Genomic DNA, 26669 nt, shown 5'->3' on the forward strand with positions numbered 1-26669 from the left:
TCGAGCTGTCTTCTTCATCTTCTTTGCCCTCGGCTTCATCTTCATAGCTCCTCCTTTTCCGAGCCAGCGAAGATCCTTCTTCTTTGAGGCTCAAAATCAGTTCTTCCAGCTCCCTTTTCGTGACAGGGACCCTTTCAGTTTCCTCACCCCTGTATTCTTCATCTTCACTGTAAACATGATTATTGTAACTGTAATCTGGCAGGAGCATATCGATGGCCTTTTCCTCCAAGATGTTGTAAACTTCCTTTGGTATTAAAACCACACCTATTTCTGGGACCTCTTCAGGAATGGGAGTGTTAACTTCTTCGTCTTCTTCCCTACCTCTCGGCACCGAAGGCAGTTCTTGACTGTTTACCTCGTTGTCTGAGAGCAATTCTTCATATACACAGTTAACGGCCGGTCTCAACCTATAACTTTCGTTTACTTTATGCCCGCCAGTATAGATGAAAAGAGAATCCCAAGACGTAACCCGCGAACAGGCCACGTACAACTGACCATGAGCGAAACATTGAACAGTATCTAGAAGTACTCCACAGCAGTTAAACGTCTGTCCCTGAGATTTGTTTATTGTCATCGCGTAACTAAGCTTAACCGGGAACTGTTTGCGCTTAAAGTTAACTGGGGTGTCACTAGCTTCTAGTGTTATCCTGGGAATCATAACCTGTTCTCCCCGGTGACTACCACCTAAGGTCTTACCAATTATAATGTTCGTTTTCAAGTTAGTTACCAAGACTCTTGATCCGTTACACAGTTTAGGCGGTGAAATGTTCCTGACAACCATCACAACACTTCCAATCTTCACTTTAAGTTGATGTGGTGGAAGAGAAGGGCTTGTCAAAGCGTTAAACACAGAAGTCTGGACATCAGTTCCTTCCTCGACCGGGGTGTCTACACTAAAGTATGTCTTCTCCTCTCCCTTAGTTTTCTTTTGTATCATAGAGTTAACACTGTCGACATCATCATTTGTGGGTGATATGATTGCTTGTTGTTCAAAATAGGAAATGTTTAAGAAGTTTTCCTCCAAATCACCATAAACCTTTTCCACTAACTCTTCACGTGTTTTGACTTGAATACCGAACCCCTCCTCAAGTTCCAAAGGTCCGTGTTTCTGGGATCCGAGTTCCAGCAACTTGCGTGCAAACGTAATGTTTTTTTCATCACCTTTCCTTAGACGCACATTTTCAGTCAATTCCAACTTTGTTATGTCCCGCCACATATAACTGGACTTTATACAATGTTCTAATTCATCACATTTACCTCCACCTCGAATGACAAGTAATATTTGCCTGAAATCTCCAGCGCAGACGAACACTTTTCCCCCCATAAACCGTTCATTACCCAAGATGTCTCTCAACGTTATATCAAGAGCTGTTAACGTATTCTTGTTCGCCATCACGATCTCATCCCACACGATTAACGATGTCATCTCCAACAACTTTGCAAGTTCAGAATTCTTCTTAATAGAACACCCTCTTATTTCATTATACTCCATCAATGGTATCTTAAACATGTTATGGGCGGTTCGACCCCCGTTAAGAACAGTAGCTGCTATACCTGAAGACGCTACAGCTAACGCTGTCTTCCCCTCGGACCGCACAGTATCAAGTAACATATTCAAGATGAAGGACTTTCCTGTGCCTCCGGCAGCGTTTACAAAGATTCCATTATTCTCATACTTCTGTTGGTTATTCACCCTATACATGACCACATCATATACCTGTCTCTGTTTATCATTTAAGAGGTCTTGTTTTGATTGAACCTGTTTTTTCAACTTTTCCTTGTTGTAAGACTTCTCTCTTCGAATAACGTTTGAAGTCTTCTCTCCACCTCTAGAAGCAGGTAAGCCGTAAGTGGTGATAAGGCCTCCTCCACAGTTCCAAACATGTTTTTGGATATCGTCTAACGCGTCCAAGTAGATTTCCTCGTTATACTCTGTTAGGTTGTTCTGGTGAAGGAAATCGCTTACAAATAGATCCTTGGTCTCCTCCCAGATACCGAATTGGTCCTCAAGGTCTGAAAACACCAACATGCTGGCGTACGTTTCTCTGAGACGGTACCTGTCGTTGGTGTGATTGATTATCTCTTAAGATAGTAGTCTTCCATGTCTCCTCATCACTCAAGAGACCCAAGGCCTTGACAGCCTCTCGGTAAGAGGGATATGTCACACCCTCGACTGTTCTGAGATCCTCAAAGGAAGTAGGGTCCGCCTTATGTGTCAACAACAACCTAAGGTAAAACAACTCAACAGTTTTAGTGGAAACAGCACGAATACGTCCCAAAGAAAAGGTGTTGCCTTTTCTTTCTCTCCAAACCGAATGGGCCTTGTCAAAACAGAAATGTTGAGGCATCTGATGATAATACAACGTGGAGACGAACTTCTCATCAGATTTCGCACACAACTTGAAGAAAGCGGTTAATTGGGTATCTTGTTTTGCTTTCGCTGTTACGGTCCCTTTAGATGAGTTTTCGTCATAAAACACCTCGTTTTCACCCTCAAGGTGTAAGTCGAGAGAGGATACCGGGGGATAACTTTTGTATATGTCAAACCCGAATATCTTCCATGTTGCTTCATTCGCATTTATATATCTCACCTCTTGGAAGTTCTTAATTTCATTCACGGTCCCATCTTTTGTAGTTTTACTGAACAGGACCCTACCACACCCCTTGTTTACATACTTCGTGACATAAGCTATAGCTTTAATCGAATTTGAACATTCAACGTTGATGTGGGCGTCATACTTCACACACAGATAGGGGCTGTAAGGAACAACCCAAGAGTTGTCAATAACCTTCTTCACTCCTTTAACCTTGGTAACAAAAGATTCCCCGCCTTCTCCGATGGACATACTTTTGTACTCAGGGTACCCATTGTTACCGAACATTAAGTCGTTTCTACAGGTCTTAGGAAAGCCCTTTCCACATGTCGAAGCGGTTGGCTTAGATTTCTGGCAACATAGGAGAGACTCATCGTACCCCTTACATGGTCCATGGATCATACACCATGTAACGACATCATACAACCTGGGTTCAGCTTCTTTGTTGGGGATTTCAGCGGATATTATACGTGAAACCCTTTCAGCTGTCACACGCTCATTCATCCATAAGAGGATGTGAACATGAGGAAGTCCACGTTTTTGCCATTCCACACCATAAAGATGCGCCTTCACCCTTCCGAAGATCTGTTTAGATACCAAATCATGCATCAAACTATCAACCTTCAACTTGAATACTCTACTAATTAAATCTGGGCGGTCCCCGATCGACCGTATTCCAGCAGAACCTGTATCATCCATAGCAACTTGCAGCTCCCGCCAATGCGGGTTCATAGTGAAGGTTATGAAATAGTCAGGAGATCCATAACACGTAACATATGTAAGCGCATCTTGTTTCCAATGAAAGTACTGGGCAACACAACCCTTTGACCTGTATCAGCGACTTTATCGCTTCCAAGACATAATATGTCTGCTCTTTCTTTTCGGATCCGTTTCTGGTTCATTTCGAGGTATGACAACCTATTACTTTCTACTTTCACGTAGTTATCCACAACAAACTGTTGAAACAGTCTCCTACACTTGGTTATGTGGTTGAAAATGCCTTCCCGCTCCATATAAAGAAAGGAGTAGAACATACACGGGGATAAACGCTTGTAAGTAGACGAAGTTGATGGCCCCGTAGAGGCGTCACACTCATCTTCTTCAGGCGGTTCAAGACCTCTAACACGGACTTTGGATAACCTTTCCATGGAATGACAATATCCGATGTCACCGTTTGGGATCAACAAAGGATACTGGAAAGCATCGTAATGGAACTTCAAATGGCTCAAACTTGTAGTCTTGAAGTTCGAACCGGGCAAAGGGGAAGTAACTGTTATCTCCAATGGATCTCTATTGGGTTCAAAGCTAACAATCCCACCAACCTGTGATGAAGCAGACGGAAGGTGATACAGACCCTTATGTTCCTTGGTTTTGATCCCGTCTGCCGCTCTCAGCGTGATAGACACAGCAGGCATACTTTCCGTCTTATTAACGTGTTCACTAACTAATGTTTTACACGTTTCAAATTCCTTCAAAATCGGGTTTAGACATTCATTATACTGAACCAAGTAATCATAGAACATGGAAATGATATCCTCGTTTGAACTCCCTTCCTCTCTCTCTTTCGGCGCTTAAGAGTTTTTTCGTCTTTCGCCTTTCGATCCATGTTTTGTACACGTAACTTAATCTGGTCTTCCTTATCATGATAGAAGTATAAGTCCAGGAATGAAGAAATAGGTTTCCAAAAAGGGTTCTTTTTACCTGCGATCGCTTCGGGGTTGAGATGTCCAATGGTATGGTATATTTTCCCTTGAATCTTGTAACACAATGTTAGTTCGCTCGGGTCATGGAGTTTGCTTGAAGTGGTAAATGATGTGAAACAGAACAACGTGTTGAACCCACAGATCTTGTCCAGGAACCGTTTAGATAACGGAGAATTTCCTTCGTACATACTTTTAATGCCGTTTTTAAGCTCTGAAAACTGGATTTGAGGCGTTTGTCCTTGCTTACAACAAATAGTCTTACGTTCTCCTGCCCATAAAAGTGATTTACAAAGCTTACATTTGAAGTCCCCTATTGTACCAATATTATGGAGCGGTATCTTTGCTTGGTCTCGTAAATAACCTTCAAGCGTATCAGATATTACTGCTATTGAATCCACATAATCCGCCCTAAAATTCTTATCTTTGCGTTCCTTTCTGACCATATTTAAGTGATTAATCGTCGATTCAGACAAATCTTTATCCCCGATGAGCCCAGCTCGTAACAATTTCAACTGTTCTTTTACTGCTTTTAACTCGGAACGCCTCTGTTTCTTATTCTTCAACAAAACCTGTTGATGCATCTTTTCCGCCTCACGTTCTTCCCTTTTCTTGATTCTGGCATCCCTTTCCGCCTCTTTAGCTGCTTCTCGTTCTTTCTTTAACCTCTTTTTTTCTTGCAAACGTTGCAAACATTGTTGTTCCAATTCAGGCCGCCTCTCTCGAACAATCCGTATATTCTCCGCCACCGAGTCGACGAACTGATCTGGTACACCCTCCTCGTCTGGTCCACTTCCTTGGTCTTGTCCACTTCCGCTTCCCGTCGAAGTGACTGAACTCACAGTAGCACTCCCAGCTTCAACGACCTCACCAGAGACCTGGTTAAGTTCCGTGTTTTTCCTCTTACAACAGTACTTCTTGAGCTTATCAATCTTTCTCTGGGCTTTAAATCTTCTCTCGAGGTAGTACTTCTGATACTCAACGTGATCAGCTTTTGCTCCCGCTTTTATAAAATTCTTAAACCCAGTAAAGTAATGTTTCTCAAACCCTTGCAGAGCTTTCTCCGAAACATCCCCATTGTAAACTCCAAGATGTTCAAAGTCTGAATCCTTGTACTCGAACTGTCAATTCTTCTTTAATGTGTCGTTAAATGACAACACTTTGCGATGAAACAACTTTATAGGACTCTCTGACAGAAAATCCCTTGGAAGACTTATAGAGATCAGGAAACTTGACTGCATGTTCACATTTCAAAACAGCCAAATCCTTTACACCGAGAGACTTTTTATTAATCTTCTTCACTTCAGTAACCCACTTCCAGAAATGCCGATTTCTTCGTACTTTCTCCGCTGGTGCCTCACCCATGTTGTGTATAGTAACCATATAAATCGTTTTCTTCCAGACCGTCCTCGCGCCAGATCACTGTTAAAACACTCGCCCCGGTCCATGACCCCGTTACCTTTTGTTCGGGTCACGCACTTTCGTTCAGAAATCTTAGTTTTGACCATTTCCATTTTTATTTAATTAAATAGATTCTCTTGGCAATATTTCGTAAAGATTCTCTTAGCAATATTTTCTAAAGATTTTCTTGTTAATATTTTGTAAAGATTCTCTTGTTAACATTTGGTAAAGATTCTCTTGGCAATTTTTCGTAAATATTTTCTCATTAATATTTCGTAAAGATTCTTTTGTCAGAATTCCGTAATTCCGTTTTTATGTATATAGATTCTCTAAGCAATATTTTGTAAAGATTCTCTTGGTAATATTTCGTAAAGATTCTCTTGTTAACATTTGGGAAAGATTCTCTTGGCAATATTTCGTAAATATTTTCTCATTAATATTTCGTAAAGATTCTTTTGTCAGAATTCCGTAATTCCGTTTTATGACTGATTTCCGGAGTAGGAGGTTCGAAGGTTTAGAGAGAGATTTTTTTTTATGTATACACCCATGTTGTTGTGTATAGTAACCGTATAAATCGTTTTCTTCCAGACCGTCCCCGCGCCAGATCACTGTTAAAACACTCACCCCGGTCCATGACCCCCTGTTACCTTTTGTTCGGGTCACGCACTTTCGTTCAAAAATTTTAGTTTTGACCATTTCCATTTTTATATATATAAAATAAATTCTCTTGGCAATATTTCGTAAAGATTCTCTTAGCAATATTTTGTAAAGATTTTCTTGGTAATATTTCGTAAAGATTCTCTTGTTAACATTTGTTAAAGATTCTCTTGGCAATATTTCGTAAATATTTTCTCATTAATATTTCGTAAAGATTCTTTTGTCAGAATTCCGTAATTCCATTTTTATGTATATAGATTCTCTTGGCAATATTTCGTAAAGATTCTCTTAGCAATATTTCGTAAAGATTCTCTTGGTAATATTTTGTAAAGATTCTCTTGTTAACATTTGGGAAAGATTCTCTTGGCAATATTTCGTAAATATTTTCTCATTAATATTTCGTAAAGATTCTTTTGTCAGAATTCCGAAATTCCGTTTTATGACTGATTTCCGGAGTAGGAGGTTCGAAGGTTTAGAGAGAAATATTTTTTTATGTATACACCCATGTTGTTGTGTATAGTAACCGTATAAATCGTTTTCTTCCAGACCGTCCCCGCGCCAGATCACTGTTAAAACGCTCACCCCGGTCCATGACCCCCTGTTACCTTTTGTTCGGGTCACGCACTTTCATTAAAAATTTTTAGTTTTGACCATTTCCATTTTTATATATATATATTTCTAAGGTATGATACCTACTCTCTATAACAATATAGAAATAAAAATATTTTATCTAATTAATAGTGGCATCAATGACCATAGATGTTCTGATGCCAAATAATCCCCAATAAAATAAATCCCTACAACATTCAGCCAGTAACCTTGAAACATTCCCAACATAGGCAATACTCCAAAGTTCCTTCCCAGAGAGATCTGTGTGAGGTTTTGAGGACTGTTGCCAGCCACTGTGGGGTTGCAGATTTTCCACTCAAGGCAGCAGTTAATTGATTATATAATTAAGATCTTGGGCCTGGTCCAGGTTTTGAAGATGGATGGCAGAAAGATGAATCTCTGTCCATCTTGCAGGCATTCTGCTGGTGTCCATCATTGGTATGAGATTATTTGCACAATTATGGAATCCTGCTAGGATTAAACTAATTAATTTCTGTGATCTGATTTTTTTTTTTTTTTTTTTTTTTTTTTTTTTCTCTCCAGGAGCTGAAATGTTCTATCTGTGAGGCATTGGCCAATGAAATTCATGATGCTGTTGCCAAGGTCGGTTACTCTTGCTATTGACAGTCATGTCTGTGTTTGTGCATGTTTACCCATGTTGTGTAATGAGAGTATTTAGATTTCAGTTACCAACCAATCCATTGCCCCTGGTTTCTTGATGTATGACAAGTTTATCATAAGCAGTTGTAAAGTAAAGGGGCAACAGATGTGATAAATGTATGTCCAGTGATGTTCCAGTTAGTCCCTTTACTGCTGAGTGTTACCCCACCCACAAAGATAACACCCTGAATGAAAGTAAAATTGTTACCCAGTGTGGAAGGGGTTAATTAAGATGGTAACTTAGAGGGTGACATAAAAGTGAGTGAATAGCTTGAGTTACAAATCACCCTGTCCAAGAGAATATATATCCTTCAGAACTCCATATAATATAGAAACCGGAAGTCATGGAGGATGCCTTGTTTATGTTTGAAGAGATATTCCACAGCTGGGGTATTGGCTGCATGTTATTGTGGCAAAGTAGCAAGCAGTTGATATTTTAGGGTCTATATGGGGCGCCCCTATGGACCAGAGCCACACATCATTTTGTCTATAGAGGAAAACTCTTCATAGAGAAATGATGACACTTTTATACTACGACTGTCCCTCCATTATGCTGTCCCCCAACCCCTTGCTGCTGTCCTGTACCATTTCTCTGAGTATTCATTTTCTGCTGTGGAGGAATTCCCTGTGGTGGGGGAAAAGAATACTGCCACCAAGTCTTTCCACTTGGATCGTAAGAGGTGAGAAGAAAGGGACGGGGAGTGGGACTAGGCATCCTTCTCCTTGTAGCCTCACAGGGGACATTCCTAAACGAAAAAGTAAAGGCATAAAAGGGTCTGGGAGTTTTCGGACCAGCACCCTAAGGTTTGGGTCTTTTAATGTGCGTGGATGTGGTACAGATGAGAGTAAAAGGGAAGAGATAGGTAGTATATTTGTGAGAAGAAAGATGGATGTGTTGGCTTTGAGTGAAACTAAGTTGAAAGGGAAGGGTGAGTGAAAGTTTGGGAGTGTAAGTGGGAGGTTATCAGGAGTGAAGAGAGGGCGAGGGAGGGAAGGGGTGGCTATTCTAGTAAGTGAAGAGATAGGTAAACGTGTAGTGGAGTGGAAGGAGGTTTCCTCAAGGATAATGTGGATGAAGGTGAAACTGGGCAAGGAGATGTGGGTCTTTGTAAGTGCATATGGGCCTGGCAGTGAGAAGAGTGTAGAAGAAAGGGAGGCCTTTTGGATAGATTTAAATGAGTGCACAGAGGATTTAGGGAGAAATGTCAATGTGATAGTACTGGGAGTCCTTAGTGCTAGGGTAGGAAATGGTCCAATTGATGGAGTGGTTGGGAAATGTGGAGTTCCAGGAAAGAATCGTAGTGGAGAGTTGATGGTGGAAATGTGTCTAGAGAGTTGATGATAGCAAATACAGTGTTTCGGAAGAAAGTCAAGCATAAGTACACATGGGAGAGGGTGGTGGAGGGAAGGGTGGTAGATAGAGCGTTGATGGATTATGTAGTGGTAAATAGGACTGTGATAGGAAGAGTTAAGGATGTACATGTGCTAAGGGGAGAGAGTGGAGGAATATCAGATAATTTTTTGATGGAAGGTAAGTTGAGAGTGGAGGATAGATGGAGAAAGAGGAAAGGGACAAAAGGTAGGGAGGTGCTTAGAGTGAACTCTTTGAGTACAAGAAGAAGCTGAAGGAGGAGTGGGAGGGTGTGAAGGATAGAGTAGAGCTAGGTGTGGAGGAGGAATGGGGATGGTTCAAGGAGGGAGTCACAAAGTGTGCAAGGATGGTGTGTGGAACAAGAAGGACCGGGGGAAATAGAAGGAAGGGTAGTGAATGGTGGGATGAGGAAACAAAGAAGGTTGTAGAAGAAAAGAAGCGAGCTTTCACAGATTGGTTACAAAATAGGACGAGGGAGTCCTATGAGAGGTACAAAGAAAAGAAAAGAAAAGAGAAGTAAAGCAAAAGGTAAAGGAGGCAAAGAGGAGAGCAGATGTGAAGTGGGGTAAGAGTATGACAGAAAATTTTGAAAGCAATAAAAAGATGTTTTGGAAAGAAATTAAGAGAGGAAGAGGAGGCGAATCAAGTAGAGAAGAAAAGGTAAAAGGTGCAGATGGAGAGATGATAATGGAAGAGAAGGCAGTAAGGGGAAGATGGGCAGAATATTTTAGGGAGTTGGTAAATGTGAAGGAGGATAGGGAGGGAAAGATAGTTGCAATAGGAAATGCTAAGAAAATGAGAATGATGAGTGAGGAAAATGGAGGAGAAATAAGGAAGGATGAAGTGAAGGCAGTTGTTAAGATGATGAAAGCAGGTAAGGCACCTGGTCTCGATGGATGCCATGCAGAATGTCTAAAAAAAAGGAGGTACAATGATAGTGGACTGGCTGGTGAGGTTATTTAATGTTTGCTGGAGATAGGGTATAGTGCCAGAGGACTGGAGGAGTTCCTGTATAGTTCCACTTTCTAAGGGAAAAGGGGACAAGTGTGAATGTAGTAGTTTCAGAGGGATTAGCTTGTTAAGTGTAGTTGGGAAGGCTTATGGGAGGATCTTGATTGAGAGAATTAGGAGAGGAACAGAGGGAGTAATTGGTGAGGAATAGTGTGGATTTAGGACGGGTAGAGGTTGTGTAGATCAGATTTTTGTGGTAAGACAAATATGTGAGAAAGCTATAGGAAAGGGGAAGGATGTTTTTTGGGCTTTTATGGATCTGGAAAAGGCTTATGATAGGGTAGACAGAAAGGCACTGTGGGAGGTTATGCAGATATATGGGATAGGAGGAAAGCTTCTAGGAGCTGTCAAGAGTTTTTATGAGAGTAGTAGAGCTTGTGTCAGGATTGGAAATGGAGAGAGTGAGTGGTTCGAGGTAAAGTTGGGACTTCGTCAAGGATGCGTTATGTTGCCCTGGCTGTTCAACTTATACATGGATGGGGTAGTGCGAGAGGTAAATCCAAGGGTAATGGGTCAGGGATTGGAGATGGTTAAAGAAAATGGAGAAAAGTGGGAGGTGAGCCAGCTGTTGTTTGCGGACGACACTGCGCTTGTGGCAGGATCAGAGGAGGGACTGAGGAAGTTGGTGACAGAGTTTGGGATAGTATGTGAATAGAATAAAGCTAAAGATAAATGTGGGTAAAAGTAAGGTGATGAGATGTACAAGGGGTGAAAGTGGCAGTAGACTGGAAGTGAGCATTAAGGGAGAGCGACTGGAGGAAGTGGATAGTTTTAGATACTTGGGTGCAAATGTGGCAGGAAAAGGTGGAGGTAGAATGTAGATTGAGAGAAGCGAGTAAATGCCTTGGTGGATTGAAGAGTATAATGAGGAATAGACATTTGGTAATGGATGCTAAGAGGAGACTGTATGAAGGAGTGATTGTGCCAACAGCACTATATGGGGCAGAATATGGAACATAAGAGAGAAGGAGTTTGAATGTGTTTGAGATGAGGTGTCTGAGAAGTATGATGGGGGTTACTAGGCTAGAGTGAGAAATGAGGAGGTGAGGAGAAGAACGGGGGTGGAAAGGAAGTTGGGAGATAGGGTTGATGAAAGAGTATTAGGATGGTTTGGACACATGGAAAGAATGAGTGAAGAAAGACTAGTGAAAGAGGTATGGAAGGCAGATGTGGAGGGAGTGAACATGAGGGGACGTCCTAGGATGAGGTGGATGGATGGGGTAAAGGGGGCTTTGGGGAAGAGGGGAATGTCTGTTGAGGAAGGACGGGAGAGGACAGAAGACGGGTGAATGGAGAATGGTTGTATATGGATGTTGTTGTGATGCATGAGGTGGAATGGACGGGGGGATGGGGGGTGAGGTAGTATGTGTGAGCAAAATTTGATGCAGCCCGAAGGGATTTCTCCCCGTCTTCTCCTTTTATGCATGGGGGGATGGAGAGGGTGTGTCGCCGATTTAATGAAGTGGGCTTGCTGTGGATGTGCTGTGTCTTGCGACACTGCTTGTGACCCAGGGCAGTGGACAAGGTGCAGGGATGACCCGTCATCCAGGAGGTGCTAAGATAAGAGGGAGGGTGGAGGGGTGTGGAGTGTATTCAGGGATGGAATGGGTGGGAATGATTTTATGCCTTTCCCTTTTTGGCTACCTCCCTTGTAAGGGGGAAAAAGCCTTGGTATAGGTATGTATAATTACAACATTACAAGCAGTAGGAGTTCAAATACAATTAAAAAGAAAATACACCTTATGCTCTCTTTACCTGCCCCCAAACACCATGGTTACCCGGGAAGAAATAATAACTTTGATTAAATCAACTCCCGCGACCTTTTCTCATTATGGGCGACCTTAATGGCAGACACCCATTATGGGGAGATGTTACTACAAACCAAAAAGGGAATATTATAGCTTCAATTATAGAATATGAAGATCTAGGACTTTTGAATACTGGGGAGCCCACCCATTACCATATTCAAACAGGTACTGTTTCTTGTCTAGATCTTATAATTTCTAGTCCCAACTGCACAATTGATTTCAGATGGAGACCAAATGATGACTGACATAGCAGTGACCACGCCCCGATAATAATTGAAACAAATGATGACCCACCAACTCAAAGATCACCAAAGTGGAGTATCGACAAAGCTGATTGGAATAAGTAAAGAACTAAGTGAAATTGAAGGCAATGCAAATGACTTTCCAACTCCAGAAGATGCTATTGACTTATTAAATGGTATTTTTCATACAGCAGGTATACACTCTATACCAAAAACTACAGGACTCTTTAGGCAATGCCCAGTTCCATGGTGGTCTGAAGAGCTCAGAATTTTACATCAAACTACAAGAACATCATTTACCCGCAGACATCAAACAATTGAGAATATGATCATCTATAAACAATGCAGAGCTAGATTCCGTAAAGCAATGAAAGCTGCCAGAAGACAATCATGGGCATCCTTTGTATCTACCATCAATAGTTGAACACCCATCCACAGTATTTGGAAAAAAATTAATAAGATAGCAGGGAAATTTACACCCAACCCTCCACCGGTGCTTAAAGTTAACAATACCCTTGTCACAGATTAAAAAAAAGTTAGTAATATTTTGGCTGACCATTTTGCTCAAGTCTCACAAAAGACTGACAGTAGCCCAGGACACCAATAAGAAGAAGAAGAACATTTAGATTTTTCAACAGACAAGACAGAATCATACAACATATCCTTTACAGAAAGAGAATTTGATACTGCCCTAGATAGAAGCAAAAATACACCCCCTGGTCCAGATATGATCCCCTATGAAATGTTTAAACATGCTTCAAGGAATACTAAACTTTTTGTGATAAGTATTATAAATAGATTGTGGCAGGAGCACAAATACCCAACCATATGGGAAACAGCTTTTGTATTATCTTTTCTAAAGCCAGGAAAAGACCCATATTCAGCTTCCAGTTACTGTCCAATTGCTTTAACCTGCTGTCTAGGCTAAATAATGGAGAAAATGGTACATACAAGACTTGTCTGGTATCTCGAGCGTAATAATATTATATACCATCACAATGTGGATTTAGAAAATTGCATTCTACAATAGACATCCTAATGCAGCTGGAAACCTCCATATGTGAGGCATACGCCTCAAAGCAACACCATATAACTGTATTCTTTGATATAGAAAAGGCATATGACACTGCATGGAGACATGGAATTCTTAAGACCATTCATGATTGTGGTCTATGAGGAGAATTACCCCTATATATTAAAGCATTTTTATCCCATAGATATTTTAAAGTTAAAATTGGTAATACTCTATCAGATAAGAGATGCCAGGAAGAGGGTGTTCCACAAGGGAGTATACTTAGTGTAATACTTTTTGCTTTGGCAATAAATGGGGTAGCAAATATTATACCAGATAAAATATTAAGCACATTATATGTAGATGACCTCTCGATATCCTTCGCTGCTACCTATATACCTGTAGCAGAAAGGAAGCTACAACTCGTTATCAACAAGATCATCATCTGGGTAGAAAAACTAGGATTTAAAATATCTACCAGCAAAACAATAATCATGCACTTTTGTCGCATTAGAGGGATACACCCAGACCCAGACCTTTATCTATATGGCAATAGAATACCCTGTGTTGAAGAGACTAGATTCCTAGGTCTCATATTTGATAAAAAGCTTACTTGGATCCCCCATCTGAAACATATTAAAACCAAATGTCAAGAGGCTTTAAACATTTTAAAAGTTTTATCAAATACAAACTGGAGATCAGATACAGACAATATTAAGAATACATAAATCTCTGATAATTACCAAACTACAATATAGATGTGAAATTTATTCTTCTGCATCAAGCAAACATCTAAAGATCCTAGATTCAGTACACCACAATGGCATACGTTTGGCAACAGGAGCTTTCAGATCTTCCCCCATCCCCAGTTTACTAATTGATGCTGGAGAGATTCCACTAGAACTATACTGACAGTCATCTATCATCCGGTATTGATTTAGGACACAGAGACTCCCTGAATCAAGAGCATTTACTACAGCCAACAGAAATTATTTTAATAACTTTTATGAAAATCATCCAAGATATCCTAGACCATTTAGTTTTAGAATAAGAAAAATACTGGAGACTATGAATATCACAAATCAAATCTGCCCGGTTAAATTACCAGTTACCCCAACATGGAAGTTACCCATAATTAAATTTTGTAGATATTTTAAAGGTTTTAAAAAAGATCAATCGGATGCAGAAATTAAAGGACAGTTTTTAGAACATATTACTGAACATTTGGGTTCCACATTCGTTTTCATGGATGGCTCAAAAACAGATGCTGGTGTCGGATATGGAGTTTTTAGCGATAATTTTATCTGCAGAGGAGCACTACCAATTGCAGCATCAAATTTTACAGCAGAGCTATATGGAATTTTAACCACTTCAGAACACATTATAACCCTCCAGACATCCAACTTCACAATCTATTGTGATTCAAAATGTGCATTACAGGCAATAGAAATCTTCAATGGCGATAATCCTCTAACAATGAAAATCTCACAGTGGGTGTTTCTACTACAATGTAGAGGTATCACTATATCATTTTGCTGGGTTCCAGCACATGTACATATATATGGAAATGAAAAAGCTGACCAACTAGCAAAGTCAGCAGCAGCCAGTCTGATCCCTAAACGGTGCACAATACCATATAGAGATATCCTTCTTAGCATCACGAGTATTATCCATAAGTCGTGGAAACAACAGTGGAATGAAGTGGGACATAACAAAATGAAAGAGATCACCACAAATATACACCCTTGGAAATATGAAATTATGCCAAGGAAATGGGAAGTAATTATATGTTGTCTCCGCATATCTCATGATTGGTGAAAATCAACCATACTGTGAAGATTGCTTAATCCCCATGACTGGTTGAATGCCCTAATCACAGAGAACTGAGAGAGCGTCACTTCCCAAATAAGAAAGAGATGGTAACTATAATTTGGCCAAGATATTGGGAAAAGAACTGCAGTATGATTGAGGGAGTCATTAAATTCTTAAAAGAAGTTAACCTACTTGACCAAATTAAGTAACAAATACAAATTAATATTGAAATATAATCCTACTACTCTCATTTCATTGAATATACTCCTACATATATATATAGTTACTCAATCTTCTCATTTTTTTCCTGACCAATACTAAGGGCCTAGTTAGACTCTTTGGACTGGTTGGTCCTAAAATGTGTAATAACAATAATAATTAAAACCAAATAGCTTTTAACTCTATTCAGATCTTGACATAATTTAACACCATATATATATATATAACCATTACACTATTTGATAACTAATACTTGATACTGAATTTAGATTGATTAATATTTACCTTCATCTATACATAGTAAATCACTATTATTATCTATACCCAAAATAGAATCTTAGAATTTAACAATTCGGCGTCTATGACCTCTGCAGTTAGGACGCCAGATAACCTTTAATCAGTCAATCAAATTGAGTTACAAATTTTGATTGAGGGGATCCCACCCCCACCCACCCCTGACTCTGACCCATTGACGCCATTGGGGGGCTTAGATGACGACAGCCAAGAGGTGATGTCACCAGGACACTGACAAGTTCTCTGAGTTTTGGTAACCTTGCTTCTTAGCTGCTGACACAAATTGTAGTCAGGCCTATGTCTTCTTTTGACTATTTTGTTCGTCCCTTCTTCATCTTTTGGATAGTTGATGACCTTGGCTTGTCTTGGATACTCAATATTTTAGATGCATTCACCCCCTGGCAGGCCCCTTGGAGTGCAGATTTTGTTCTGTCAAGAGTCAGGTCTAAAGGATCTGGTTATAATTCCCCTGTATTTGTGGGTAATAGGGGGCGCCAGGCCCTGGGGCTGATGGTAGGAGGGGTTTTAGCCCCAGTGATCAGTATTTACCCATCTTGAGGGAGGCAACCCCTCCTTAGCAGAAGACTGATCCCCACAGGTACCCTTTCCTGTGCTGAGTCTCACAGGATGAGAAGACTGCAATCCTCCAAAAGGGGTACACCATTTTAAGACTTGCTGCCACAGCGACTTCTCTTGATAGAGCAGGGCCTAAAACCCTGTCTTTTGTTGATGACTGTGGAAAGGAAAAGGTCTTAGGAAATTTTTTAGAATTGGTAATAACTCTGGAACCATACACAGCTGATTTTAATGAAAATTCATAATCTATTTTGTTGGTAAAGAAGGTTCCATTGAATGAGCTTTGATACTATTTATGGAGTATTTGTTAAGTTTGGAACAATAAAAGAAGTTAGAAATAGACTTTAAGAGAAAAATAGGTATTTTGAAACATGAATAACCTTTTCAAATGACAAATGGGTAGTGAATAGATAGGGGGTCCCTCACCCTTTTGCTTTGTGAACTCCCCTATCCCTATTCTTCATATTTGCTACCCTACTCTCCTTTTTCACCATCTTTCTCTAATACTTGTTAAGGAAGGTTCTGGTATCTTGGTGCCTCCCAAGCTACATGTCTGAACCCAGTCAAGTGGGGATGTATACCGCGAGGTTACTACTCCCTGCGAGGGCCGAAAGCTCACCGACTGGGGAATGCATGTTTGTGAGGCAGGTACTAGGCTACCGACTTCCTTTCTCCCTATCCAGTACACATGCAGAGTGACTACGCCAGACCCATCCTAAATGGGACAAAAGAAAAGAGGACAAACCCCGGGTTGACAAAGTCTCCAACTCACCTCCGAGGCCCTGCATGTGTAAATAGTCGTTTCAGGAACCTCCCGACTCTGCAGAGACTTTTCTTTTATTGCTTGCGGCATCAGGCAGCTGCAGTATCTGCTTCTATGCATTTCCCATTCTTTCTTAATATATGGTGTGGCCTCATAAATATACACGATCATGGCGTCTGTTCTAAACTATTCTAAACCCCCACCACTATCTGATCCTCCTAAACCCCCCCGATCCCTCTCCTATTATTGCCAATCCTAATGTTGATGCTATTGACTCGGCAAAAATAAAACCTTCAGTTGATGACTCTGGCTTGAAAAAGGACTTTGGTAAAATCAATCAATTAAATACTGCCCCTAATAGTCATAGAATCTTACATTTAAGATATGTCTCTCTTGATAAGAGTTATACAGATTTGTATGAAAAGTTCCGTAAATTTGGACAAATTAAAAGAGATCAGAGTTTAACTAACTGACAACTTTAAAGCTTGGCTAGTGTGGATCTCATTTCTTTCTAATCAGGATGCAGCTGCTGCCTGCTTGGATTATAATAATTGCAATGAGAATGAATCTTCGGCCCAACTTGTTGGTAGAGCGCCACCTAACCTGGATATCTTTTATCCGGAAAAGCCGGTAGAGGAAAGGAAGGAAAGTGTGCAGAGGCCTCCCAATCCAGCTAAGTGGCTTATTGTCACTCTTGCAAAAGAACGTGCTAACTTGTTCAAGTTTAGAAGATACTTGAAGAGTCACCTTGGCTGTGGTAATTTGAATAACTCCCAGGTATCACGATTTGGAAGAAATTCCTTCTTAATTCATGTGAAATCTTATGAACAAGCTGCCATGGTGCTTAACTTGAAACCAAAATCGGACATTAAGGAAGTTAAACCCTACTATACCTTTAGTTATGCCAAAGGGGTAATTTTTAATAGAGATCTGTATGACTTTGATGAAGAAGAGATTTTAGAAATGTGCCCAACTAATGTTTGAAAGGTTGCTAAAATCCCTCGTTCTTTTATGATTATCCTAAGTTTTTGTGGTGAAGATCTACCTCATTATGTGGAGATAGAAAAAGAGAGTGTTTATGTGAAGCAGTTTAAGCCCCGTCCCCTTCAGTGCTTTAACTGCTATGGTTTTGGCCTTCCTTCCCACAGATGTGCAAGAGACAAAGTGTGATATGTGCTCAGCCTGAGCATGGGGTTTGTTCCCGCCCAACAGTTTGTATGAATTGTAAAGAAGAGCATGATGTCAGAGATAAGAACTGTGTAATTTATAAGAAGGAACAGGAAATACTACTAAAAGCTCATGCAGAACATATAAGTGTAGGACATGCTAAAAGACTATTAAGTAATTCCAAAAGATACATTGATGTTGTTAAAACAAATAGTAAAGTGGATCAGCCAACTGTAGAAGGCAATAGAAATAGAAATGCTAATATGAATTCTTCTGTTAACACTGAACCCAAGCCTCAACTAGGAATTTGTAATACTTCTGAACCCTCCTGTGCAGAGATTTCCCCACCTCTTGTTGAAGGGGTGTCCTCTGCCCCATCTGGAGGGGCACCTAAGGTTTCTATTGTAGAAACCTCACAGGCTTCTTCTAATGAAGCCTTCTCTCAGGCAATCTCTCTATCAGACTTGGGGGACTCCCCAGTAGAGGGATTGCTGACTAGTGTGCCTCACTCAGTAGAGGTGCACAGAAGCAATAAGGATCAACCAAATGCTGAACCCAAGCCTCAACGTGAAAGAGTCACTACTAGACCAAATCGTTCTTCTCCACAAGTTGGAAATTGTAGTACTCATCAACCCTCCTCTGCGGAGGTTCTCCCATCCCCAGTTGAGGGAATGTCTCCTGCCCCATCTAGAGGGGCACCTAAAGTTCTCATTGCTGAAACCCCACAGGGTTCCTCTAATAAAGCCTCCTCTCAATCAGTCAAACTTCCTAACTCGGGGGGGGGGGGGCGCAATAAAGGGATCACGGACTGATGTGCCTCGCTCAGTTGAGGCGCACAGAATCAAAGCTATGGAGTCTGAAGCTGTGCGCAGTAAAAGACTCCACAGTCCACCCTCATCTCCATCTTCTTCCCCAAATCGTGATAAGCAATCTAAGAAAGAAACTAATAACCCGGACTCTACATCGTCAGAGAGGAGGATGTAGTAAGGACGGGCTGAGCTGGGGAATGCATGTTTGTGAGGTAGGTACTAGGCTGCTGACTTCCTTTCTCCCTATCCAGTACACATGCAGAGTGACTAGGCCGGACCCATCCTAAATGGGTCAAAACAAAAGAGGACAAACCCCGGGTTGACAAAGTCTCTAACTCACCTCCGAGGCCCTGCATGTGTAAATAGTCGTTTCTGGAACTTCCCAACTCTGCAGAGACTTCTCTTTTATTGTGCGTGGCAACGGGCAACTGCAGTATCTTCCCTCTATGCACTGATTTTTCTTTCTTAATATATGGTGTGGCCTCATAAATATACACGATGATGGCGGCTGTTGAAACAGAATGTTCTAAACCTCCACCACTACCTGATCCTCCTCCTAAACCCCCCGATCCCTCTCCTAATATTGCCAATCCTAATGTTGACAATATTGACTCAACAAAAATAAAAACTCCAGTTGACGACTCCGGCTTGAAAAAGGACTTCGGTAAAATCAATCAATCAAATGCTGCCCCTAATAGTCATAGAATCTTGCATTTACAATGTTTCTCTTGATAAGAGTTATACAGACTTATGTGAAAAGTTCCGTAAATTTGAACAAATTAAAGAGATCAGAGTTAAACTAACTGACAACTTTAAAGCTTGGCTAGTGTGGATCTCATTTCTTTCTAATCAGGATGCAGCTGCTGCCTACTTGGATTATAATAATTGTAATGAGAATGAATCTTCAGACCAACTTGTTGGTAGAGTGCCACCTAACTTGGATATCTTTTATCCAGAAATCCCGGTAGAGGAAAGGAAGGAAAGTGTGCAGAGACCTCCCAACCCAGCTAAGTGGCTCATTATCACTTGCAAAAGAACGTGCTAACTTGTTCGAGTTTAGAAGATTTTGAAGAGTCACCTTGGCTGTGGTAATTTGAATAACTCCCAGGTATCATGATTTGGAAGAAATTCCTTCTTAATTCATGTACAGGGTGATCAGACGAAGTGTAGACAAATTTTGATTGTAAAAAAATATATGTTCACGAAATGAAATTTAAAATCTTTTTGTGTAGGAGTATAGCTTTGTGTTTATTAAACAATTGTCTATCTTTGCAGATTGAAATATAGATTTTAGTCTATCATGAGCACGATAAATGCAACTATTCAAGAATTGTCTCAAGCAGGAAAGTCCCCCAGTGAAATCTGTAGAATATTGAAAGCTCGTGTAAGCAGAGCTGGTGTTTATAAGGCTTTAAAATGCTTGAAGGAGACAGGTTCGACCCTTCCGAAGGTACGAAGCACTCCCAGTCGTACAGTAAGAACGCAAAAGCTCATCAAAACCACCACCCCCAGGGGCTAGGGGGTGTAGTATAGAATATAGCCCCCGCCACGTCGGCTGCGTGTCGTAAGAGGCGACTAATGCCGATCCCCGGGCGGGGCTCTTGTTTCCCCGCACAGGGCTTCCTCTTCGACTTCCTTTTCCACTCTTTCCTTCTCTTCCGCTTGCTGTCCCCTCCCTCCGACCTAACTTTCAACCGCCCCTCTCAGTAGCGGCGCTACACCCATCCTACGGTAATGCATCCCTGCCAATAGGTTTGTTGGTGGCAGGGTATCATGCCACCTCGAAGGGCGCCTGCATTGCAGCACGGTAAGCCAGTGCAGTAGGATTACGATCCAAGTCCTAGCCCAGGCGTGAGGCTCCGCCTGGTGCCGTCCTCCCTATCCTCACTACAACCTGGCCCTGGCAGCCAATCATGAAAAAATCTTGTAGTGGGGTGGCCGGCCCCCCAAATCCGGCTCCAGCTGACGCAGCTGGTAAGACAGCGTCGTCTACCCCGAATAAAAGACTCCTTGGCATCGAACATGCCCCAAGGCGCCTAAACTTTTTCGAGCTCATGAAGCTAGTTACCCCTTTTGGTACTATCGAACGTATTTCTCTTCGTGTTAAGTCAAATTATAACAACTTTTATGTACGTTTCTTAGCTCCATCAGAATGCATTGCAGCCAGCGTTGCCCTCAATGGTAATAAAATCGCGGATTCGACCTTGAAATGTTCCATCCTAAAAATATCAAATATTGAAGAACAAGACGATGACTTCGTCCCTAATGATACATACCTTACTCCCGAGCTCCTTGAACGTCCCCATCCCTATGCTTTAGCCCCCGTGTATAACCTAGTGACTGTCAAGGAGGGCAGTAACGATGTCCTAGTATTTAATATGATCAACAAAATGATCGCCAACCCTCCACTCCAGAAACCTTCACGCGCTTTGGTCGCAACACCTACCTAGTGAAGGTAAAACCCCACCAGGGATTTATGCTCCAGGGTACGTCCGGAGATTTTTATGGCAGCGGAATCATCAAGATTTCTCCATATGACTATAATGGCTCAAAGAGTAAGATTTTTAACTCTTCCCTTAGTAGCCTTCCAACCACTACCCTTCTTAACATGTGCCCCCAGAACGTCTTGGATGCCCACGTAGTATCCAAGTATAGCCCAGAAGAACAAAAGTTTGTCCCAACATCGCTGATAATATTAAAGTTCTCCGACTTAAATCCCCCAGACGTGATCGTGATTGGGCCCCACCGCTATACGGTTAGGTCCTACGTTCAATCGCCAAGGACATGCACCCGCTGCCTGCGGTACGGTCACTCCTCCAAGATCTGTAGTTCTCCTGCCCTCTGCCGCAACTGCGCCAAACCATCCCACGTCACTGAGGGTGAATGCTGCGATCTTGCGCCAAACTGCGCTGCTTGTAATGGCACTCACCACACATTCTCGAGGGGTGTGAGGAGCACTCCTGGCAAAGACTGGTCTCGGAAACTGCGTACAATAACCGAACCAGCTTTCGCGGTGCGGCAGCCATCCTACGGGGGGGTCAGCGCCCCACGTCTTACGCATCGGCAACGAAGGCTTCAGTAAAGGCTAACCCGTCGCTCTTTCCCTCATCATCACATCCGGATACCACATCATCCGCCGCGACCGTCCCCGCACAATCCTCTCAATCTTCACGCCAGTCGACCTCCCAACGTGTCATATCTCGCGTCACCGACAGTAATCTCATACTTGATTCTCCCCCTCCACATCTGACAAATACACCCAATCTTGGCACTCTGGATCCAGTTAATCCTTCTTCTCGACCCGTAATGTCTTCTGATAGATCACCGAAGAAGCGCCCTGAAGCCAGTAAGTCACAATTGCCCCAGAACAACTCTAAGCCTAGCAAGTCATCAAAATCTTCAACTAAGGTCTATAGATCGCCCACACCATCCTTTGAAAAAAAGCCCCCCCACTTCGGGACAATCGTGCTCTCAGCCCCCATTGGCGCAATCTAGCGCAAACTCTTCATCAATGAGTGACTTCCCCCAGATGACATCCATTTCCACCCCGTCGTCTGTGCAGGATGGGGAGATTCCTGACACCGAAGACGTTATGATGAAGAGCCCAAGCAATTCCACAACTTCGCTCTTGGACCTTCCATCATTCCCGCAGTTACCTAAACATCACCCTGCCCTTTCCGGCAAGAAGCTTCCCCAGAAACGACCCCTGCCCGACGGCGACTCGAACGACCGCCCATCCAAGACCGCGCCCTCCAACACCTCCCTTCAGCCTCCTCCCTCAGTGTCCCCCAAATCCAATAAAAAGCTTACACAACCTCACCCTATCAAAACCACGCCAGGTCCGTCGAGGAAACAACCGCCACCTAATCCCGATCCATCTTCTAAATCACCAGAACAAAGACCGAAAGAAAGAGACCAGAGAGCCAAGACCTTACCTCAAAAAACTCCTATGGGACGCGAATCTCGTAAACCCCATGATGGCCAACTTAAGCCGTCCCCCATCGGGGGGCGGCACTCTAATTAATTCTTCAAATTCTCACCACCCACGACACTCCTTCAATGGAACATCCGAGGTCTTCGTGCGAACGGGGAGGAATTGAAGTACCTCCTCCGTGAACACAACCCCGGAGTTGTCTGTCTTCAAGAAACTATGCTTCCCTCCAGTCACTATAATCTAGGTATGAACTACATGTTCTACGGTACCGTTCCTGCAGCCGGTTCTCCAAGCAGGGGCGGTGCTGCAATAGTCGTCCACGCAAGCGTTCAACATTCAACCATCCCTTTGCGCACAACTCTCCAGGCGACCGCTGTACGGGCCATCCTTAGCAAGAGCTACACAATCTGCTCCCCATACCTGCCACCAAGCTCTAGCGTTAATGCTTCCGACATCCAAGAACTTGTCGATGCACTCCCACCCCCATTTATCATTCTTGGTGATCTGAACGCACACAGTCCTTTGTGGCATAGCTCTTCCTGTAACGAGAAGGGCCGCGCCATTGAAAAACTTTTAGAGGAGAACGAGGTCTCCCTCATTAACGATGAAAACCCGACTTATCATAACATCTTCCTCAACACTACTTCTGTCCTGGACCTCGGAATCTGCACTTCAGCGGTCCTCGTGGACTTCTCCTGGAGGGTGTGTGCGGATTTACACGGCAGCGACCACTACCCGATAGTAGTCTCTCGTGTTTCTCCTCCCCCCATCTCCCAGCCCCAAAGGTGAAAGTTGAAAGCGGCAAATTGGCCACTCTTTGGGAAGCTGTGCTCCGAACTAAGTGACTTGCGAGTGGATGACCCGATTCAAGCTTATAATCAATTCGTCTAAATTATTCTTAACGCCGCCGGCGGTTCTATACCGGTTAGCCGCCCACCGATTGGCAGACCACCTGTTCCCTGGTGGGACAACACCTGCCGGAAGCTTCGTGACACCGCTCGTTCCTGCTACCGGCGTTTCCGTCGCCTTCCGACGGAGACCAATAAGATGGTATACCAGAAAGCGGTTGCGACCAAACGAAAGTATATGAAGGAGGCGAAGCGCATATCATGGCAGAACTACGTATCGACCATTAAAACGTCGACGCCTTCGGCGTCAGTTTGGAACCGAGTGAAGAAGCTTTCCGGCAGGTACATACCATCTCCTCAACCGTCCCTCCTTATAAATAACACCGTTATCTCAGACCCGTGCGAGGTGGCCGAGGAACTCGCCACACACTTCTCCCGTATTTCCAGCTCTACTGCCCTACATCGAGAACTCCAGCTATCGGATCACGTGACGAATTCTGATGACCACGCTCCTACCAACACTGAAACTTACAATCTGCCCTTCTCCCTCCGCGAACTCAAGCATGCTATCGACCAGACGCCGAATACTAGCCCAGGCGACGACACGATTAGTGTGGACATGATTAAACACCTTCGGAGACTCTCATAACCCTCCTAGCGATATATAACAGGATTTGGTACTCTGGTCTCTTACCATTATCTTGGCGATTGTCTACGATCATCCCCATAGCCAAGCCAGGCAAGGATCACCAGATCCCTTCTAGTTACCGGCCGATCGCCCTGACGAGTGTATTATGCAAGATATTTGAGAGGATGGTCAACCTTCGACTTACCCACTACCTGGAGAGTAGAGACCACCTCACCCCTTACCAATTCGGCTTTCGTCGACACCGCTCCACCTTAGATCCTCTACTCCGTTTTTCGACACACGTGCAGGACGCCCTAGTGCGCAACATGAATACCATCGCCATCTTCTTCGACCTGGAGAAGGCGTACGACACGACTGGGAGAGGGGGTATCTTGATGAACCTCCTCGAGATGGGAGTAAGGGGTAGGATGTTTTCCTTCCTTCGAGCTTTCATATCAGATAGGACTCTGAGAGTGAAGATCGGTGGAGCATATTCGTCGCCCAAACCCCAGGAGCAAGGTGTCCCCCAAGGCAGCGTCATCAGCCCCACCTTGTTCTTGGTCAGCATCAATGGAATAGTCCAGGCGGTTGCTGAGGCAGACACTTCACTCCAGTGCTCACTCTTCGCTGATGACTTCCTTTTGTACTTCTCCTCCATAAACCTTTTCACAGCAATCACACGCACTCAGAGCGGTGTAAATGCTGCTACTTCCTGGGCCTCTCGCAGAGGCTGCCGATTCTCATCGAAGACGGTGGCGATGCACTTTTGCAAGTCTCAACAACGACCGCGCCAGAAAGTTCCTCCACATATTATTCTGGGAGGCATTCCAATACCCTATGAGCAGTCGACTAAGTTTCTTGGGGTCATTTTTGACCAAAACCTTACGTGGAACAACCACATACTCAATCTTAGACAATCTTCCCTCTCCGCCCTCAACATCTTAAAGACGGTTTCTGGACGCGACTGGGGAGCGGACCAGCCTTCGCTCCTCAGATTATACCACGCCCTCATAAGATCACGGCTGGATTACGCGTGCCAGATCTATTCCTCGGCAAGTGCGACGTCCCTACGCTCCCTCGATACAGTACACCACCAGGCTTTGCGACTGTGTACTGGTGCCTACCGTACCTCTCCTGTCGAATCCCTCTACGTCCTCTCTGGCGATTTGCCGCTCTCTAACCGAAGGGAGCAACTTTTACTCTCCTATTACTTCAAGTGCAAATCGTTCAGAAAGATACCATCTTTTGACGTGGTTAATAACGTGAGACTCAGGGATACATACAACACCAAAAGATCGGCTTCAGTCCCAGCACACATACGCGCGCTCCGTCTACTTGAGGAGGGAAGCGACTGCCCCCTTAAGGTGTCCGAATCCAGAAACTTTGATACCCCACCTTGGTGCAAGCCCATTCCCGAGTTCTGCCCCATGGAACAATCAAAAAGTGGACACCTGCCCTACATCGTTGCTGCCTCGTTTGAGGAGCATAAAGAATCACATGCCGACTCCATCGCGGTCTATACTGACGGATCAAAATCTCCCGCTGGTGTTGGCTGCGCAGCCGTAACATCGTCTCAAACTTTCACGGCAAAATTACCCTTCACCTCATCTGTCTTTACGGCTGAACTTTACGCAATTTTACTCGCTTTGAAGCACTTTATTCTTAATTCAGATTTTAATGATTTTACCATTTATAGCGACTCTCAATCATCAATTTTAGCACTTACTAATTTTATTCCGTCCCACCCCGTGATATCTGAGATCCAAGAGTGGCTAACGAGAACAGCAGCCAGGGAAAAAACTGTCCGATTCTGCTGGTCCCCTGGACACGTTGGTATCATTGGCAATGAGAAGGCGGACAGAGCGGCCAAATCTGCGGTGGCCCGTCCCTTACCATCGCGCGGGGACTCTCCCTTTTCCGACATCCGCACTACCATCTCCTCCCGCGTGCGTAGAAAGTTTGACACCACCTGGGACAATATTAGAACGAACCAAAAGCTACGGAGCATAAAATGTTCTGCAGATCGCTGGCCACTTCTTTCCCACCACAACCGTTTCTATCCGAAACTTTTAAACCGTTTACGTATTGGACATACAAAGATAACCCACGAATTTTTATTCTCTCTTCCCCGGATTCCCCCTTCTTGCGAGAGGTGTGGCTCTCCCTTTTCCGTTCGTCATTTCCTGCTCGAGTGCAGATACTACGAGCCTTGGCGGCGGAAGTGGGGCCTCCCTCCTGACCTCCGTAAGATGCTTGGTGCTACACCCATGATACAACCCCTTGTAGGATTTTTAAAAGACGTTAATTTATTCTATTATATTTAATCTTAACTGTGTCGTACCTATGTATTGGTAATCTTACTTCTATTGTAGTTCGCTACTTAATGTCTAGGCTTCGTATATATTTCGTAATTATTTTAATAATTAGTCAGACAATAACGTTGTAGTTGTTCTAATTTTTAGAATCTAATATTTTAACCTCGTTATCTATTTTATCCCATGGCACGAATGGTCTAACGACCCTGTGCCGGGCTTTTGCCCACTCTAATTAATC

The 26669-nt window shown here is 43.1% G+C and overlaps 1 protein-coding gene across 4 annotated transcripts in view; it reads left to right on the forward strand.

The window, feature by feature from the left end:
• Positions 1 to 26669, forward strand: part of sel (canopy family protein seele) — a 130726-nt gene that overhangs the window by 73988 nt on the left and 30069 nt on the right. For 2 of the 4 annotated variants that reach the window (XM_076187403.1, XM_076187401.1), the window contains exon 3: positions 7505 to 7564. The exons of 1 other annotated variant lie outside the window; for it this stretch is intronic. In XM_076187403.1, the coding sequence (XP_076043518.1) occupies positions 7505 to 7564 (60 nt within the window). Of the gene's footprint in view, positions 1 to 7504; positions 7565 to 19662; positions 19815 to 19981; positions 20157 to 26669 lie in introns of those variants that run through there. One more of the 4 variants, XM_076187400.1, reaches the window with a different exon arrangement.

The sequence above is a fragment of the Oratosquilla oratoria genome, chromosome 6, assembly GCF_046742065.1.
Source record: "Oratosquilla oratoria isolate Oo_2021 chromosome 6, ASM4674206v1, whole genome shotgun sequence".
Classification (NCBI taxonomy): domain Eukaryota; kingdom Metazoa; phylum Arthropoda; class Malacostraca; order Stomatopoda; family Squillidae; genus Oratosquilla; species Oratosquilla oratoria.